Genomic DNA, 15,584 nt, shown 5'->3' with positions numbered 1-15,584 from the left:
AGGTACAGAGGAGGGAAGACTCATCATTGCCTAAGACCACCTCCTCCTCTTCTCAGAGCCAACACCAGGTAGAGGACAGAACCACCTAGAATCTTGTAGTCAGCTGCTGTCTTCTCATCATTCATCTGTTTGCCGCTATAGATGAGCCGCTGCTGTTGTGGCGGGATTCCCTCTTTCTCCTCGACACGCTCCTTGATTCATTCCACCTTGTCTGTGGGTTCAGTGTCAATCTCAATCTCCTTTCCAGTCAGTGTCTTCACTTTAATTAGCATCTTCTTCCCTGGTTGAGGTGGTGTGTGGATAAATTGATGCGTTTCCTGCTGTGGGCCTAGTTTATCTCTTTTTGTGACAGTGGGGTATCAGGATCCCCCAACACAACTGTATTAGTGCTTATTTGATTTTTCATGTCTGTTAATATTTGTTTTATATAGTTGGGCACATTGCTATTTATTACATATATTTATGATTGTTCCCTTTTTTATGTGTGATTGTTCCTTTCACAAAGATGTAGCTATCTTCTTTATCTCTCTTAATTAATCTTGGCTTGAAATTCACTTTGTCTGCAAATAGTATAGCTACCCCTATTTTTTCTGGGTTTCTGTCACATGGAATATTGTTTTATATTCTTTGACTTTCAGTCTATGAATTTCTTTCTGAATTAAATGTACTTCTTGTATGGTGCATATTGTAGGATTTTGCTTTTTTGGTGCACTTTGCCAGTCTGTGTCTTTTGACTGGTGAATTGAGACTATTAACACTGATGGTTATAGTTGATATGTGTTGACATATCCTTGTCATAGTTTTTTTTTTTTTTCAGAACCAGGAATTGAACTCAGGCCCTTGTGCTTGCTGCCAGGGAAGTGCTTATTCTACAAGCCATCTCTCCAGCCCCTGCCATGTTATTTTGCAGTTATTGGCTCCCCTGTTTCCCCCATCCCCATTTGTTTGCCTTGCTTGTGGGTTCCTTCTGCGGGAGTTCATGGAGTTATAGTTCTTGTTATCTCTTTCTAGAATGTCCTTTGAGACATTTTGGAGTGCTGGTTTGGTGGACATAAATTTCCTCAGATATTCTTTGTCAAAGAGGTATTTTATTCATATTTATTTATTTATTTATTTATTTCAGAACTGGGGATTAAACTCAGGCTCTTGCACTTGCCAGGGAAGCATTTATTCCACTGAGCCATCTCCCCAGTCCCAAGGAGGTATTTTATTTCTCCATCAATTTTAAAAGATAATCTTGTGGGGTACATCAATCTGGGTTGAATGTTGTTTTCCTTTAGAACTTGAAATACTTCATTTCAAGCTCTCCTTGACTTGAGGGTTTGTGTTGAGAAATCAGCTGTGATTCTGATGGGCTTTGCTTCATAGGTGATTCGTTTCTTTTCCCTAACAGCTTTGAAGATTCTATCCTTGTGTTGAATTTCTGGAATCTTTATTGTGACATGTCTGGCTGTAGATTTTTTTTTTTTTGACTGTGGCTAATTGGAGTTCTATATGCTTCAATTATTGTATGTCAGCCTTTTTCTATGCCAGGGAAGTTTTCTGCAATGATGTCTGTAAAAATTTTTAAAAAATATATCACTTGTGCTATTTCCTGCTTTTTCATTAACTCCAATCATTCCTAAGTTATTTTTGTTTGCCTCATCTAGAAGCTGCTGGATTGATTTCTCTCCATTTTAAAGGAGCCTTTCTTTTCATGATCACTAATCACAAGCCTGTCTTCTGTATCTGAGATCCTGTCCTCACATTAGCTTAATCTGATGTGGATATTTTCAGTGGTATTTTTCTTCTCCTGGCTAGCTGTTTGAATCTGACTTATGGATGCCATTTCTTTCCTATGAAGAGCATTCATGGCTTCTATAATTTTCTTAAGTTCCTCTATTTTTTTTTTAAATTTATTTTTTGGTCTGTATCTGTGCTAGAGTCACTAAGCATGATTTTCTTTGTGGACACCATCCATACAGTTATCTGAGAATTTCTTTTTCTTTATTTTATTTTATTTTATTTTTTTATTTTAACATTTATTTATTGTGTGTGTGTGGCCAGCTCAGCCCACCAGGGGGCAGGGCTGGCTGGCATGTGGTGCTGGGGGATTGAACCGCGGTCCCTATACTTTGTCAAGCTTGTTCCAAGTAGGTGCTTTAGACCACTGAGCCATCTCTCCAGCCCCTGAGAATTTATTTTTCATCTGATTTTTTTCTTTTTTTTTGTTCTGATTTTTTTCTAGAGCTTCATTCAGTTGCTTGTTACCATTTTAAGGAGGCTAGGTGGGTGGTTTTCAGACTGGTTGCCCTCATTGCCCCCTCAGTTTGCCTTTTGCCTTTGGTGAACTGAATGTTTAGGGTTTCATCTTGTTTCATTGTCTTCTCATTTTCTTTTCTTTTTTGGTTTAATTCCTGGGTTGTAGATTGTCTCTGGTGGGTTGCTTTATTGCTAGGATTTAGACCCTTTAGGGAATGACTACTTCTCTGAGTTATTTTCCAGGTATGGCTGGTGTCTAAGTTACTTTTCTCTTATTGCTGGGACAAAATACCTGACATCAAAAATTAAGGAAGAAAAGGTTTATTTCGCTTATAGTTAGTGGAGGTTTCAGCCCAGACTCTGCTGGCTCCAAGGCAGACTGGCACATGGAAGAGGCAGGGGTTCATGGCAGTGGAAAACAGCAAAGAGCAAAGGGAGAAGATGCAGCTGTGGTGGCTGGCAAGCCTCTCTCTCATCCACACTGACTGTGAAGACTGGAGCTCCTCTGAGGAAGTGATGCCCTTCATCCTTCCTTAGGTCCCTTTTTAATATCATTTTTGTGCTGAGTCACTCTATGGAGGCCTCTCCACACTCTAGGATAGGACCTCCATGCCCTAGGATATGGAATTGCTGAACTGATTTAATTAAGCTTTTAACTTCTCAAGTTGACACAGTGTATCAACCACTACAGTTGGTTTTTGTGTTTTGAGTCTGTTGTAAAATCCTATCTCTTCAACCTGTTGGGGATTGGAAGCTGCTACCTGTTTGGCTCAGCTCCTGGTTCTTTGGCACTGTGACACAATATTTTCTATGATCCTTAGTCAATCTCAGTTTTGGAATACCAGTGAAAATAGCTGTTTAGAACAATTATGTCTAAACTTTTGGCTAAAGTGGTACCATCAGCAATAACAGTAGCAACAATCACAGCCTAGAAAATGAAAAACTGAGGTAGCCATTCCTATTCCACCTTTAACTGAAGTAGATTTGTAGTTACATTGTAACATCTAAAACAGACAAGAAAACTATATGTAGTATATAAGTCCTTAATATGTCAGTTTTGATCCCAGGAGTTAAAACTTAAAATGGATTAGGAAGAAAATAGATCAATGGAAGAGGAAGAGATTAGAAGTAAGGCTGCAGGACAAGGGGGGCATCACTCTAACTTTGGAAAACTGGTGCAGAAGACTGGAGGGAAAGAGAGAAGGAAGAGTTAAGAAGAATAGAATAGAACAGAACATAGTCATAACCATAAAGATGAGCTCTGTTGATCTCTGTGTGATCCATTGTACTTGGGGGAGGGGATGGCAGCAGGAATGAGGAAAAGATAGACAAGAAGACAAGAGCTGGGTTTGGTGGTAGCCTGTTTGCTTGTTGGTGAAACGACCCCTTCATCCTCCGAGCAACAGTATGGACATGTATTTCTACCTTTGCAAAGTTAGTAACACATGATACAAGGTTGCCTAGTGAGTAATAGCTGACATTAACTAGTCAGGATGTTTATTTCAGGACTGAGGTAGCTTGAGTGCTTTAGGTACTGAGGCCTAGTCTTGCTTTCACAATTTTCTAGCTGCTATACACTCTTTTCTGTGGCTTCTATACACTCTGCTCCCAGCAGAGTTTAGAAACCAAGTTCATACTCATATAAAAACAAGATTGAACAATGAAGGAGAGAAAACAAAGGCACAGAACCAAAACAAAAACTACCCCCACCACAGTAAAAACAAACAAGAGAGACGGGGAAATAAAAAAGAAAAAGTCTACTTCCAGGTATGTCTGCTATCACTAGTAGATAATGTGTTGAGACAGAGTTCTGGTCCATGTTGATTTATCCCAGCAAGCAAGCAATAGCTTTTTAGTGTGGGCAGTGGATAATCTCAGTGAACCTGCACCTTCTGGCAGGGACTAGACTCATTCAGCTTGCAGTCATCAGCATAAATTTTGTGGGCCTGAGCCCAGCTGAGTGCCACTAGATGGAGCCAGCTGCTGCTCTGAGTTCTGAGCTTGGCTAGCCCCTCTCCAAGTTGGGTCCTGGCCAATTGCTCTTTTGTGTGAGACCAGTGAGTGCTCAGTACTCATCACCTGCTAGTGCAGTCCTTAACATCCATTGCTCCTCTCTACTGTGTATCTCTCCGTGGAGACCTCTGGTGTTGCCAGCAGTCAGCGTGTGTCTCAAGGTATGAACTGCTCTTCTTGTGTAGTGAGTCCTATCTTAGGGAGAAGGACTACCTACCAGCTACCTCCTTTGTTGAAGTTTTTCTCTTCACTCTCTGTGGGCTTCAATTTATGCTTCAGATCCTTCCTGGGTTCAGGTGACCCATTTCCCTCCTTGTGTTCCACACACTGCTATATTCCAGCATCTGGACAGCGACTCTCAGTGAGGTTCTTTCTCTACTGCTTACCTTTCTGCCATCTTGGTGCTTGCTGTGGTCACAGTCAAGTCTTCTAATGAATGTGGTACCGACTGGTACCTTGAAAGACCTTGAGCCAGAATCAATTAGCTAAGATGCCCCCTAAGTAACTAAGATGGCCTGAGGATGTGCATGATCCTGGGTTCCATCTTCAGCACCAAAACAAAGAAAAAACCAGAACTGAGTGAGATGATCAAGTTTATCAATGAGATGCGATCATTGTTTTAAGTTGCAAAGATTTTTTTTTTCATTTATTACCCTTTTTAAAAAATTTACTTGAAAGACATTATGGCAGGGGCTGGCGAGATGGCTCAGTGGTCTAAAGCACCTACATGGGACAAGCTTGGCAAAGCACAGGGACCGCGGTTCGATCCCCCAGCACTACATGCCAGCCAGCCTTGCCCCCTGGTGGGCTGAGCTGGCCACACACACACACACACACACACACACACACTAAATAAATGTTAAAAAAAAGACATTATGGCAATAAATGGTATGTCATGACAAGAAGTACATATTTAGAAGACCAGGATGGCAGGCACTCCAAGCGTGACCCCTCTATTACTCATCGCCATCCTTAGTACAGCCGCCTGGCTCACGGGCACCAGCATATAGAATTAGTCAGGGTGAGAATCTCACCAGCCAACCGCTAGTCTCAATAACCTGCTGATGTACCCCAGGATCACTGCCCCACCCATCTTGTGCGTACAAAAGTTGCAAAGATTTGGGGTAATCATTTTGTAGCAATAAATAACTAAAACATACAGCAGTACACATTTATTAATTACATTTGAAAACATATCTTTCTAGATAGAAGTCTAAAGAAGAATCATTTAAACACACACACACACACACACACACACACACACACACATTGCATTATGCCTTCATCAGTGAATTTGAAGAGCATGGCTACAGGGTCAAAACAAGATTGCAAAACATTCCAGTACAACAACCAACAGAAAAATGCAGACTGCAAAGGGCTTCTGAAGTTTTGCAAGCTGGGTGCCGCTGTGTAACCGGCATCCAGACCAAGAAGGTGGATGTTCCCTTCCTGAGGCCTCCCTCGTGTTTCCCATGAACCACTGCCATCGTTGAGAGTAAGCGCTATTCTGACCAAAACAGTATAGGGTCATTTGCCTGAATAAACAAGATTGTAAGCATTAAATTAACAGACAAATTGTCACCAAAAATCACAGGCCAGTAGCCCAGTGCATGCAAATGACACAGGGTTTTTGGGATATAGAAAAACAAGGGCACACACAAAGCTGTCACATTTTATGCAAGCAACACGTCCCTGAATATCTCACATAATCTGGAACTCTCACAATTCAAGTCTGGTTTTTCTCCCTGAAATATCTGTAAAGTAGGATTTGCATGACTTCGCATGTGGAGCCTAAATCAGGACTTGTTAGCATCTTTAATATTGTCCGATTTCCAAGTTCATTTGAACTCAGACAACCCTCTCTGTCTTCAGGGGCTGCGAGGGATGATGTTCAGCACCCCCAGGGTCCCGGATTGTGGTTGGGACGGAATCCCAATTCTCAGTATGGTTCCAGGGGCAGCTCATGTGTCAGTCTTCTCTCTGCTTCTTCCTTGCAAACTCTTGCTTTCCCACAGCCTCAGCTTTCTCAGCTGCAAAATGGTTGTGCTCTGGGGCTGGTAAGAGAAGTGAATGAATACAAAGCTCTGAAGTGAAGACAGGAGGTGGCAGAAGAGAGCGGTAGAGGTTTGTTGGATCGCTGCCAGCTGAGGCTCCCCACCAGCTCCAACACCACTCCCATGCTGCTTGGAGGTCTTTGGACTCCCCAGGGGAGAAAGTCAGGGTGGGGCTGGGGCGCCTGGGGCTGAACCCATAGGAAGGTATGGCCTGCCATCTGGGTGCCAGGGTCACTGGCCCAGGTTGGGTAAGAGCAGGAAACCTGCCCTTCTCTCTGATCTTAGTCAGGAATATTTGGAGACACCAACAGTTCTGGGAAATTGAGAGGCAGGAACTGGAAGGGGGAGGGCAGAGCGAAACAGTAAACTGTCCCCAGGCCTGGCTCCCCCTCCCAAATCATGCAGTGGGGAGTTAGGTGACTGGGGTATATGTGAATACAGCCCAGGAGACTTCCCCTCTCTGGGGAGAAGAGCAGAGGCAACCCATCCTCCATTCCCATCCCCACCCATCCCCCACATTCCAAATCCATGTCCACTTCTGTTTACTGTCCAAAGTCCCAGGTGCTGGGGATGCCAGGTTTAGTGTGCTCAGACACCTAGATACACAGGTCTCAGGGCCCTCATATGGACCCTGTCCCTCCCTCCCATCGTCTAGGGCTGTCCACCCACCCCACTTCTCCAGACTTCAGGCCTCTCCTTAGCCTGGGATCTGCACGGCACTAAGGAACCTGGGAGTCATATTTTGAGACATTCAGCAAGTAAAACGGGGACAAAGGTGTGGGGGGAATTGACAGTGGGGGGGTGAGGGGATTTTGTGTGTGCATGCATGCGTATGTGTGTGTGTGTGTGTGGGTGTGTATGTGTGCGTGTGAACATTACATGGTGGGAAATGGCAGAGGATGGATTTTGGATGTCAGGTCTGGGAGGGGGTGCAGGAAAGAAGAAAGGAGTCAGCAGCTGGATGTAAAAAGGAGTCAGATCCTACCTCCACCCCATTTCCACTCAGCTTTAGCCTTGACTCATCCAGGGTCCAGCAGCAGTCTTATAATGACGAAGGAGTATCAAGATCTCCAGCACCTGGACCATGAGGAAAAGGATCATCAGCAGCTCCAAAGAGGTGAGAGATGCTATATTCAGTGGCTTTTGGCCCCTCACTGTCAGCTCCTGAGTGAAACTAGGGATTGAGCCCAGGACCTCATGGAGGAGCTAGGGAAATGCTCTGCTCTAGAGCTGTGCTCCCAGCCCTGGCTCCTGCTTTTCCCATGATCCCTGGCTCTGCCTCATCCATACTGAAAACAGTGGCTGACTTGCCCCTGATAGGGGAGGTTCAGGGTTTGGAGTTGGTCACCCTTCATTGGTGACAGAGCCCAGGCTTCCTTGCATGCCACTTGCTTCCCAGGACCCCAAGGCTGGAGGCTAAGAGATGGGTGCATTGTCAGTTCCTTCTGAAGTTATGTCCCTCTGTCTTGTGTGTGTGTGTGTGGTGCATGGGTTGTGACTCTGTGGTCTGTGTGTGCTCTTTTGTATGTGTGTATGATGTATGGTGGTTGTGTGTGTGTGGGGGGTGGGGGGTGCATGGGTTGTGACTCTGTGGTCTGTGTGTGCTCTTTTGTATGTGTGTATGATGTATGGTGGTTGTGTGTGTGTGTGTGCGCGCGCACGCGCATGGTATATGTGTATGGTGCTGGGATCAGCATGGTTAAAGGTAGTAAGTTGAAGAGGCCTGCCAGGAGCCTGAGGGTCTCTGCTCTGATGATTTGGACTCCCTAAATCCAAAGCAAGCCGCTTCCTTGCTTTCGGAGCAGGAACTATTGTTTAGGGCTGCTCTTGCGGATGGCGTTGGAGGTTTACTTTGGCTGGAGTAAGGGACGCAGTGAAGGAGAAAAGGGAGGTGAGGCCCCCAGAGTCATGGAGACAGGGCCGTCGTTCTCTTTTCCCTGGGTGGAGGAGCCTCGCTTTTTCTCTCTGCACACAGCCAAATACACGTGGGATTCATGTAAAGAGGAGGAAACCCTTTTCTTCAACTTTCAAGGGCAAGTGGCTAGGTCTTTGAAGAGGTTCTTAAGCGGCAATGACATAGTCATGCCACTAGGTGTCAGCAAAGTCTCAAGTCTGAGTAGTGCTAGGAAAGGTCAAAGCTTTGTGTCCTTGCCATCTCCCCTTCACAGCTTCCCGCTGCCTCGGGCCCGCTGCCGAGATTTCCTAATCTATACACACAGGGCTCCTCCTTGTCTGCTAGAGGAGACTTAACTTTCATCCCTCCTAGAACCCCGGAGCAGTGCCAGGCTTGCCTGCGTCCCTGAGTTCTGACTCTCTCTTGCAGGGTCACCTCCTCCCAAGTCCTTCTGCCAGCGTCTCTGCTCTGGACCCTGCCTCTTCCTGCTCTCCCTGAGCCTCAGCATCCTGCTGCTGGTGGTTATCGGTGTGATCGGATCCCAAAGTGGGTGTCCAGGGATAAGCAGAGAAAGGATCTCTCCTGTGGTTGGGGATGCTGGTGGAGGACAGCAGTGAGGGGACGGAGCAATGGGTGAACGTGGCCAACACAGTGTCCTCATTTTGTCCCGCTCACACCTCTCCTGCGCAGACTCCCAGCTGCGGAGAGAGCTGCAGGCCCTGAGAGAGACCTTTCACAACTTCACAGTGAGCACCGAGGCCGAGGTCAAGGCCCTGAGCTCCGAGGGTGAGCAGGACTGGGGCTGAGTATGGAGTGGGGGGCTGCGGGGTTGTAGGAAGGTCTGGACACCGAGCAGTTCTCTCTCCTAGGGGGCAGTGTGGGAAGAAAGATGAAGCTTTTGGAGTCCCAGCTGGAAAAACAGCAGCAGGACCTGAGTGAAGGTCAGAGAGGGGTCTAAATGTCAGTGTGTGTGTGTGTGTGTGTGTGTGTGTATGTTATATTGATGTATGTGCAGCATAGAGGGCCTCAGGCCAAATCAAGGTGTCTTTGTGGGGGCATCTGTAATTGGTCTCCATAAAGTTACAGGCACCTGTCCCCATGTCCATACTGGCCTCATTGCTGTTTGCTCCATCCCCCTCTGGCTTCTGCCTCCCCAGAGCACTCCAGCTTGATGTTCCACGTGAAGCAGTTTGTGTCTAGCCTTCGAAGCTTGAGCTGTCAGATGGCCGTCCTCCAGGGCAACGGTGAGGGGGTGCCCAGCCCTACTTCGCACCCTGCAGCTCCAAGACAGCGTCTCAGCCCTTTCTCCCTCCCTGCCCCCTTAAGGCTCAGAAAGCATCTGCTGCCCTGTTAACTGGGTGGAGTTCCAAGGCAGCTGCTACTGGTTCTCCAAGTCTGGAAAGCCCTGGCTCGAAGCTGACAAGTACTGCCAGCTGGAGAATGCCCACCTGGTGGTGATCACTTCCTGGGATAAACAGGTGAGGCCCTGGCGGGCTCTTTGGAAGGCTGGCTGGCCCAAGGGAGAGGTCTGCAGCTTTCTCTTCTCTCCCCAGAGATTTGTCCAGCACCACATGGGCTCTGTACAGACCTGGATAGGTCTAACAGATCAAAATGGATCCTGGAATTGGGTGGATGGGACTGACTATGAGACAGGCTTCAAGTGAGTGTGTGTGGCCTGTAGCCCTGTGTGCCATGTCTGGAACTATCCCACCTTCTAGTCATAGCCCAGGGATGGCGGGGCTCCTGAGATGAATGGCTGCCTCCTATGTACAGGAACTGGGCACCGCTGCAGCCGGATGACTGGTATGGGCATGGGCTGGGAGGAGGCGAGGACTGTGCCCACATCACGCCTGACGGTCGCTGGAATGATGACGTGTGCCAGAGGCCCTACCGCTGGGTCTGTGAGACAGAGCTGAACCAGACCAGCACAAGGCCTCCTTCCCCCTAATTTATTTGCTCAGTGCCCTGGCAAGGTCTGGTATTGGGAGTCCTTCTGTCTGGGGGTCTCCACATACTTGGGGAGGGAGAAGGATGGAGGCTGAGAAGTGTATGATGGGTGAGATTTGGAGGAGTGGAGAGAGGGGAACCAATGACACTGTGTACACTGTGCCACTTATTACTGTCAGCTTTTTTTAAAAATAAAAGAAAGAAATGTATTTCAGCATCCTTTGTGCTATCTCCTTAGTGCACTCTAGGAGCTGGGTGCGGGCTGGTTGGCAGGAGGGAGCCTTGGGCAGGCAGTGGCATCATAAGAAGTGACTCATGGGCCTGGTGGCACGTTAGTGCCTGGCCTTGTCATTTCCAGGTGTGTGAGCTAAGGCATATTATTCTGTTCTGAGTCTCAGCTGGAAAACAGGATCATTACCGGAGACCATCTATTTGCAGCAATACCCTCTAGAACCTAACCACCCCAATTTGTTGAGAACTTCAAAAACTTTGATGAAACTTAGTGTTACCTGTCGTATTCATCACAGCAAACAGAAACTCTTTGTACAGATGGGACAAATACCATAAGTTCAAAACCCAGAGTCGACCGGGACCATTGAAGGGAAGTACCAACCTTAACAGAATCAGCAAGCAGGGCAGGAGTGAGGGCAGACTGGTGAGGACTTCAAGATGCTCGCTGAATGACTGAAATGTGCAGTGTCATTGAAAACAGGGTGGATACTTAAATTTTAAAACTCTTAAAAAAACCCTCTATTATAGTAAAAGATACATTGACACATTGTCATTAATCTCCCTCAAAATATTTCCCCTCACTTTTTTTTTTTTTTTTGTAAAACAAGGGATTGAACTCAGGCCCTTGCACTTGGCAAGGCAGTGCTTATTCCACTGAGCCATCTTCCCAGCCCTTCCCCTTGCTTTGAACAAGCTTATCTCTTATTCTTGGCACTTTGGAATTTCTGGAAATTCTCTTTTATGTTCTTAGTTTCACTGTGATGGCTGCCACCATGTCCAGAACTGATTAAAGATGGATAGATTTTTTAGTGCCACAATTTGCATGATATCAGATCCAGTGAGTAAGGGGATAAGGACACTTCACAGGGAGGTTTTACAATCTTTTACTATAAATGTAGATTTGTCTTTTTCTTTTTTTGCAGTGCTGGGGATCAAACTCAGGGCTTTGTGCATGCAAGGCAGGAGCTCTGCCACTGAGCTACAACCCCAAGTCCTGTTTTTTTCTTTTTTAAAAAATATTTTAATAATTTTATTGAGAAAGAAGTAGCAATGAGATAGTTCCAAAACAGGTTAGTAGTACAGTTACAATAATTAATATATTGAATATTGCTGTCTTTGTAGTAGTTGTTCCTAGTACAAGATGCAGACATGATAGCGTGTCTAAACACTCTTAGTTCAAAACCTTCTTCTCATTGAACTAAGAGAAAGTAGCTGTACACTTATGCATTGTATATACAGTTGTATATATTTTTTTCCACTACAAAATGGTCCATTTATCCCCCTTTTTTGTTAACTTTTGTCAGAGATGTATGTTCCATTGCCATTCATATATTGTGGGTGCATGAATTCAGCAGAGTAATCCAATATAGTCCAGTAGTCTATAATAGTAGTGTGTTATCCGCAAGACTGGCAGTGTCAGAAGTTGTTGACTTGAGCCTTTCACAGCTCAGCTGTTTTTCTCTTATGATTTAAAATTTTATACTTTGCACATAATGATTATTATTATTATTATTATTATTATTATTATTTTTTTTTTTTTTTTGCCAGAGTTTGAGTTTTATTGTGATGCCGCTCAAGCCTTGACGGCAAACTTGTGCAGAGGGTACAGCCGCTCCTTCCGCTGCTGCTTCTTGGTCTTTAGCTTCTCCTCATGCTTATTGAGCCGGCGGCGCATGGCTCGCGTCTTCTTGGGCCGCAGGTCCAGGGGCTTGTACTTCTTGCCCTTGTAATATTTCCTGAGGTTTTCTTTCTGGGTCTGGTTGATGACAGTGAGAACACGGGCAATGGATTTGCGAACAACTCGGATCTTGGAGAGCTTGGACGCCGCGCCGCCCGTCACTTTAGCGACGCGCAGCTGTGACAGCTCCACCTTCAGGTCTTCTAGCTGTTTCAACAACTCTTCTTTCTTCTTGCCTCGAAGATCCCGAGCCTTAATCTTGGCCATAGTTGCAAAAGAAGGTGCCGCCGCCGCCTGCTAGGAGAGAAAGAGCATGATTATTATTTAGTATATAGGTATACACTGTACATTTATATTATACTATATGATATACTAATGTACTTCCTTGTGAAACAGAACCTTTCATTATTAGAAATTGACCCTCTTTATTTATTTATCTATTTATTTGACCCTCTTTAATAATAATATCTTTTTTTTTGTACCAGGAATTGAAATCAGGACCTTGCAATTGCCAGGCCAGCTCTGTCCTATTCAACTATATCCCTGGCCCTCACTTTTTTTTTTTATGAAGTGCACTTTATATGATAATTTATTTTGGTTAGAATTGGATCCATTAGTGTTTTTCATACTTTGCTCTCAACCTGTTTCAGGTGTCTCTTGGGCATAATAGTTGAATTGTACATGTTATTCTTTGGAATTTTTTGTCTTTTAACAAAATGACTTTTTTCATTTAATATAATTAGCAATTGAGGGAAGGATGTTACTAGGAATTGAAACTACATTCTTAGTGCCCCCCCTGCCTTTTTTTCTTGGGACACAGTCTCACTGTGTAGATCATGTTGGACTCACAGTGATCCTTCTGCCTCAGTCTCCATTATGGAGCCCAGGCTGGCCTCAACCTCCTGAGTGCTGGAAGTAAAGGCATATACCACCATGCCTGGTTTAGGATTGAAAGTTTGAGTCTAGCCTGGGCAACTTCATCAAACTCTGTGTGTGTGTGTGTGTGTGTGTGTGTGTGTGTGTGTGTGTGTGTGTGTTTGTGTGTGTGTTTGTGTGTGTGTGTGTGTGAGAGAGAGAGAGAGAGAGAGAGAGAGAGAGATGGAGCTGTAACTTAGTGGTATAGTGTGAGTATAGAATACTTGCTTAGCATGTGTGAAGCTCTGAGTTTAATTCCCCAGCACCGAAAAAGAACTAAGTAAGTAAGTAAGTAAGTAAGTAAGTAAGTAAGTAAATAAATAGAGGGCTGTCAAGATAGTTCAGCGGACTAACTGCCTGCTTTGGCAAGCACAGGGACCAGGGTTCAATCCTCTGACACACATGCCATGCCAGCCCCACCCCCAGGGCTTGCTGAGATGGGTGACTGAGCGACTGAGGCTGTGCATGGTGGCGCATGCCTGCAATCCCAGAGCTTGGGAGGCTGCAAATAGGAGGATCACTATGAGTCTGATCTGTGTAGTGAGACCCTGTAGACCCTACACTAAATACATAAAAATAAAATAAAATAAAAAAATTAAAAATGAGAATCACTACAAATCTGAGCTGCACAGTGAGACCCTGTACCAAATACATAAATGAAAAATAAATAAAAGAAAAAAGAGAGGAAGTAATGAATGGTTACATACTATAACGTATGCGTAAGAGGCACTTTGTTGCCTACTGAGTGTTTGATATGGGAAGTATCCCTGGTGAGTTATGGCCCAGAGTTAGAACAGTAGGATAAGAAAGTTTCCATTCAAGACAAGAGTCAAAACAAGGAGAGTGTGGCTACCTTGCCTGGATTTGGAAGTTGATCCAGAGAAAGAAAGAAAGTTACAAATATTAGAAAAAAGGAGGTCCATTTTTAAAAATCCATGGACATTTTGTCTTTTGTTGTGTTGTAATAGTAAAAGGCGAAAAATTTATCTAATCGGAAGAGAAACCAGAGTACGTTTTGTACTAGGAATGATACATCTTTGCCTGTGCAATTATTTTGTCAGAGAACATTGAACTTGAATCTAATTAGGTCTCCAGCTACAACTACCCATTTATGAGATGTGGGAGAGAAATGTCCACAGCTATGCTTTTAGTCAATTCCAGAAGGCAGGGCCGGGGAGATAGCTCAGTACAATAAGCGCTTGCCTGGTAATCCCCGGTTCCACCAAAAAAAAAAAAAAAAAAAAAAAAAAAAAAAAAAAAATCTAGGAAGCAGAGAAGATTTTACACAGCCACTTTATGGCCTCTTTTAAAAAATGGCAAGAAAAAAAGAGGGAGCGGAAGGAGGAATTATTGTAGGGTGAAAGAGTCTTGAGAGACGGCTACTACCATACATGCAAGGCTTGGGCTTTGGATCTTGATTCAAACAAACCAACTGCAAGAATCATGGGAATATCAGATAAATTCAAATACTAACTGGATAAGGCATTCTAGTCAATTATTTTTGGCACAGTAATACTGTAGTTTGGCAGGTAAGTGAAAAAGAAAAGATTCTGTATCCTAGAGCTATATGCTGAAATATTTACAGGTAAATGATACCTCTGAGATTTGATCTGAAATAATTCAGCAGGTTTGGTGGCAGGAATCAGGAAGGGTGAGGCTGAAACGGAACTGGTCATGTGTTGGTGGCTATGGCAGTGGGGGGCATTGAGGATGTGTATTACAGTATTCTCTTAATTTTGGACACATTTTATTTACTAGAGCTGAACAGCAGAGTCTAAGGATATGACAACCAAATGCAGGGAATGATAAATATTTTACAAATGCAATGTGGAAAAATAATATTTTGCTCCACAGACAAGATAGACAGATCTAACAACTAAAATTAGAAATAAGCAATAGGCTTGGATGAAATATTTGCAACATTTGTAACAAGTCATTAATATCTGGAAAATAAAACTCTTATGAAATAATGGGGAAAAGCTCAGTCCAACAAAGAAATGGGCCATAGAAATTGTAGTTAACATTTGTTGTGTCTATTTTAGGGACTCTTTTGTCATATTCATAAGTAGTCCAGGGACCATACCCTTCTTCTTGCTTCCCTGAGGTAGTGGGGTGGGTGTGGCTAGGAGTAGTAACCACTGGGCCCTCTCTTCCAGAACTGTGAGCCTCAAGTGTATGATGCAAACTTTTGGGGCCGGGGAGATAGCTCAGTAGAATAAGCACTTGCCCGGCAAGCGCAAGATTCTGAGTTCAAGACCCAGTACCGCAAAAAAAAAAAAAAGTTGTAGTCAAAAGGGTCATTTTTAAGACCTTTAAGAAATTAAATAGGGCCAGGGAGATAGCTCAGTGGCTTATGTGCCTGCCTAGCAAGCCCAAGGTCTTGGGTCCAATCCCTGATACCCTGTAGAGATCTGCTGGTCTCACTGCAATCAGTTCTACCTGGGGAGAAAGGGCAGCAGGAATGAGAAAAGATAGACATGAAGACAAAAGCTGGGCTAGGTGGTTGCTGGTCTGCCTGATGGGCAAGACTAACACCCCCACAACAAAACCTACATTTACTTATATTTTCACAAAGTTTGTAACACATGACTCAAGGTAATCTATCCACCAA

At 44.5% G+C, this 15,584-nt stretch overlaps 1 protein-coding gene and 2 pseudogenes across 1 annotated transcript; 1 reads left to right on the top strand and 2 right to left on the bottom strand.

The window, feature by feature from the left end:
- Positions 1-23: 23 nt before the first annotated feature.
- LOC101571093 lies at positions 24-272 on the bottom strand (annotated as a pseudogene).
- A 6,612-nt stretch (positions 273-6,884) lies between these two features.
- On the top strand, positions 6,885-10,363 carry LOC101565928 (asialoglycoprotein receptor 1). Its single transcript, XM_004638519.2, has 9 exons — positions 6,885-7,066; positions 7,337-7,425; positions 8,632-8,748; positions 8,893-8,988; positions 9,072-9,143; positions 9,360-9,446; positions 9,529-9,680; positions 9,756-9,862; positions 9,976-10,363. Exons 2-9 carry the CDS (start codon positions 7,356-7,358, stop codon positions 10,148-10,150), a joined length of 876 nt encoding a protein of 291 aa, XP_004638576.1. The 5' UTR covers positions 6,885-7,066; positions 7,337-7,355; the 3' UTR covers positions 10,151-10,363.
- Positions 10,364-11,933: 1,570 nt separating this feature from the next.
- Positions 11,934-12,365, bottom strand: LOC101570698 (annotated as a pseudogene).
- Between the last annotated feature and the right edge of the window lie 3,219 nt (positions 12,366-15,584).

The sequence above is a fragment of the Octodon degus genome, unplaced genomic scaffold, assembly GCF_000260255.1.
Source record: "Octodon degus isolate 3935 unplaced genomic scaffold, OctDeg1.0 scaffold00098, whole genome shotgun sequence".
NCBI lineage: Eukaryota > Metazoa > Chordata > Mammalia > Rodentia > Octodontidae > Octodon > Octodon degus.
The sequence above is the reverse complement of the archived record's forward strand: the minus strand, read 5'-3'. Positions and strand labels throughout refer to the sequence as shown.

What these genes read in the sequence shown, in the direction of transcription:
- LOC101565928 (XM_004638519.2), top strand. Translation starts at nt 7,356, where the DNA reads ATGACGAAGGAGTATCAAGATCTCCAGCACCTGGACCATGAGGAAAAG. An exon ending in CAAGGCCCTGAGCTCCGAGG is followed by an intron (nt 8,989 to 9,071) that starts GTGAGCAGGACT and finishes TCTCTCTCCTAG; the next exon opens with GGGGCAGTGTGGGAAGAAAG. An exon ending in TCACTTCCTGGGATAAACAG is followed by an intron (nt 9,681 to 9,755) that starts GTGAGGCCCTGG and finishes TTCTCTCCCCAG; the next exon opens with AGATTTGTCCAGCACCACAT.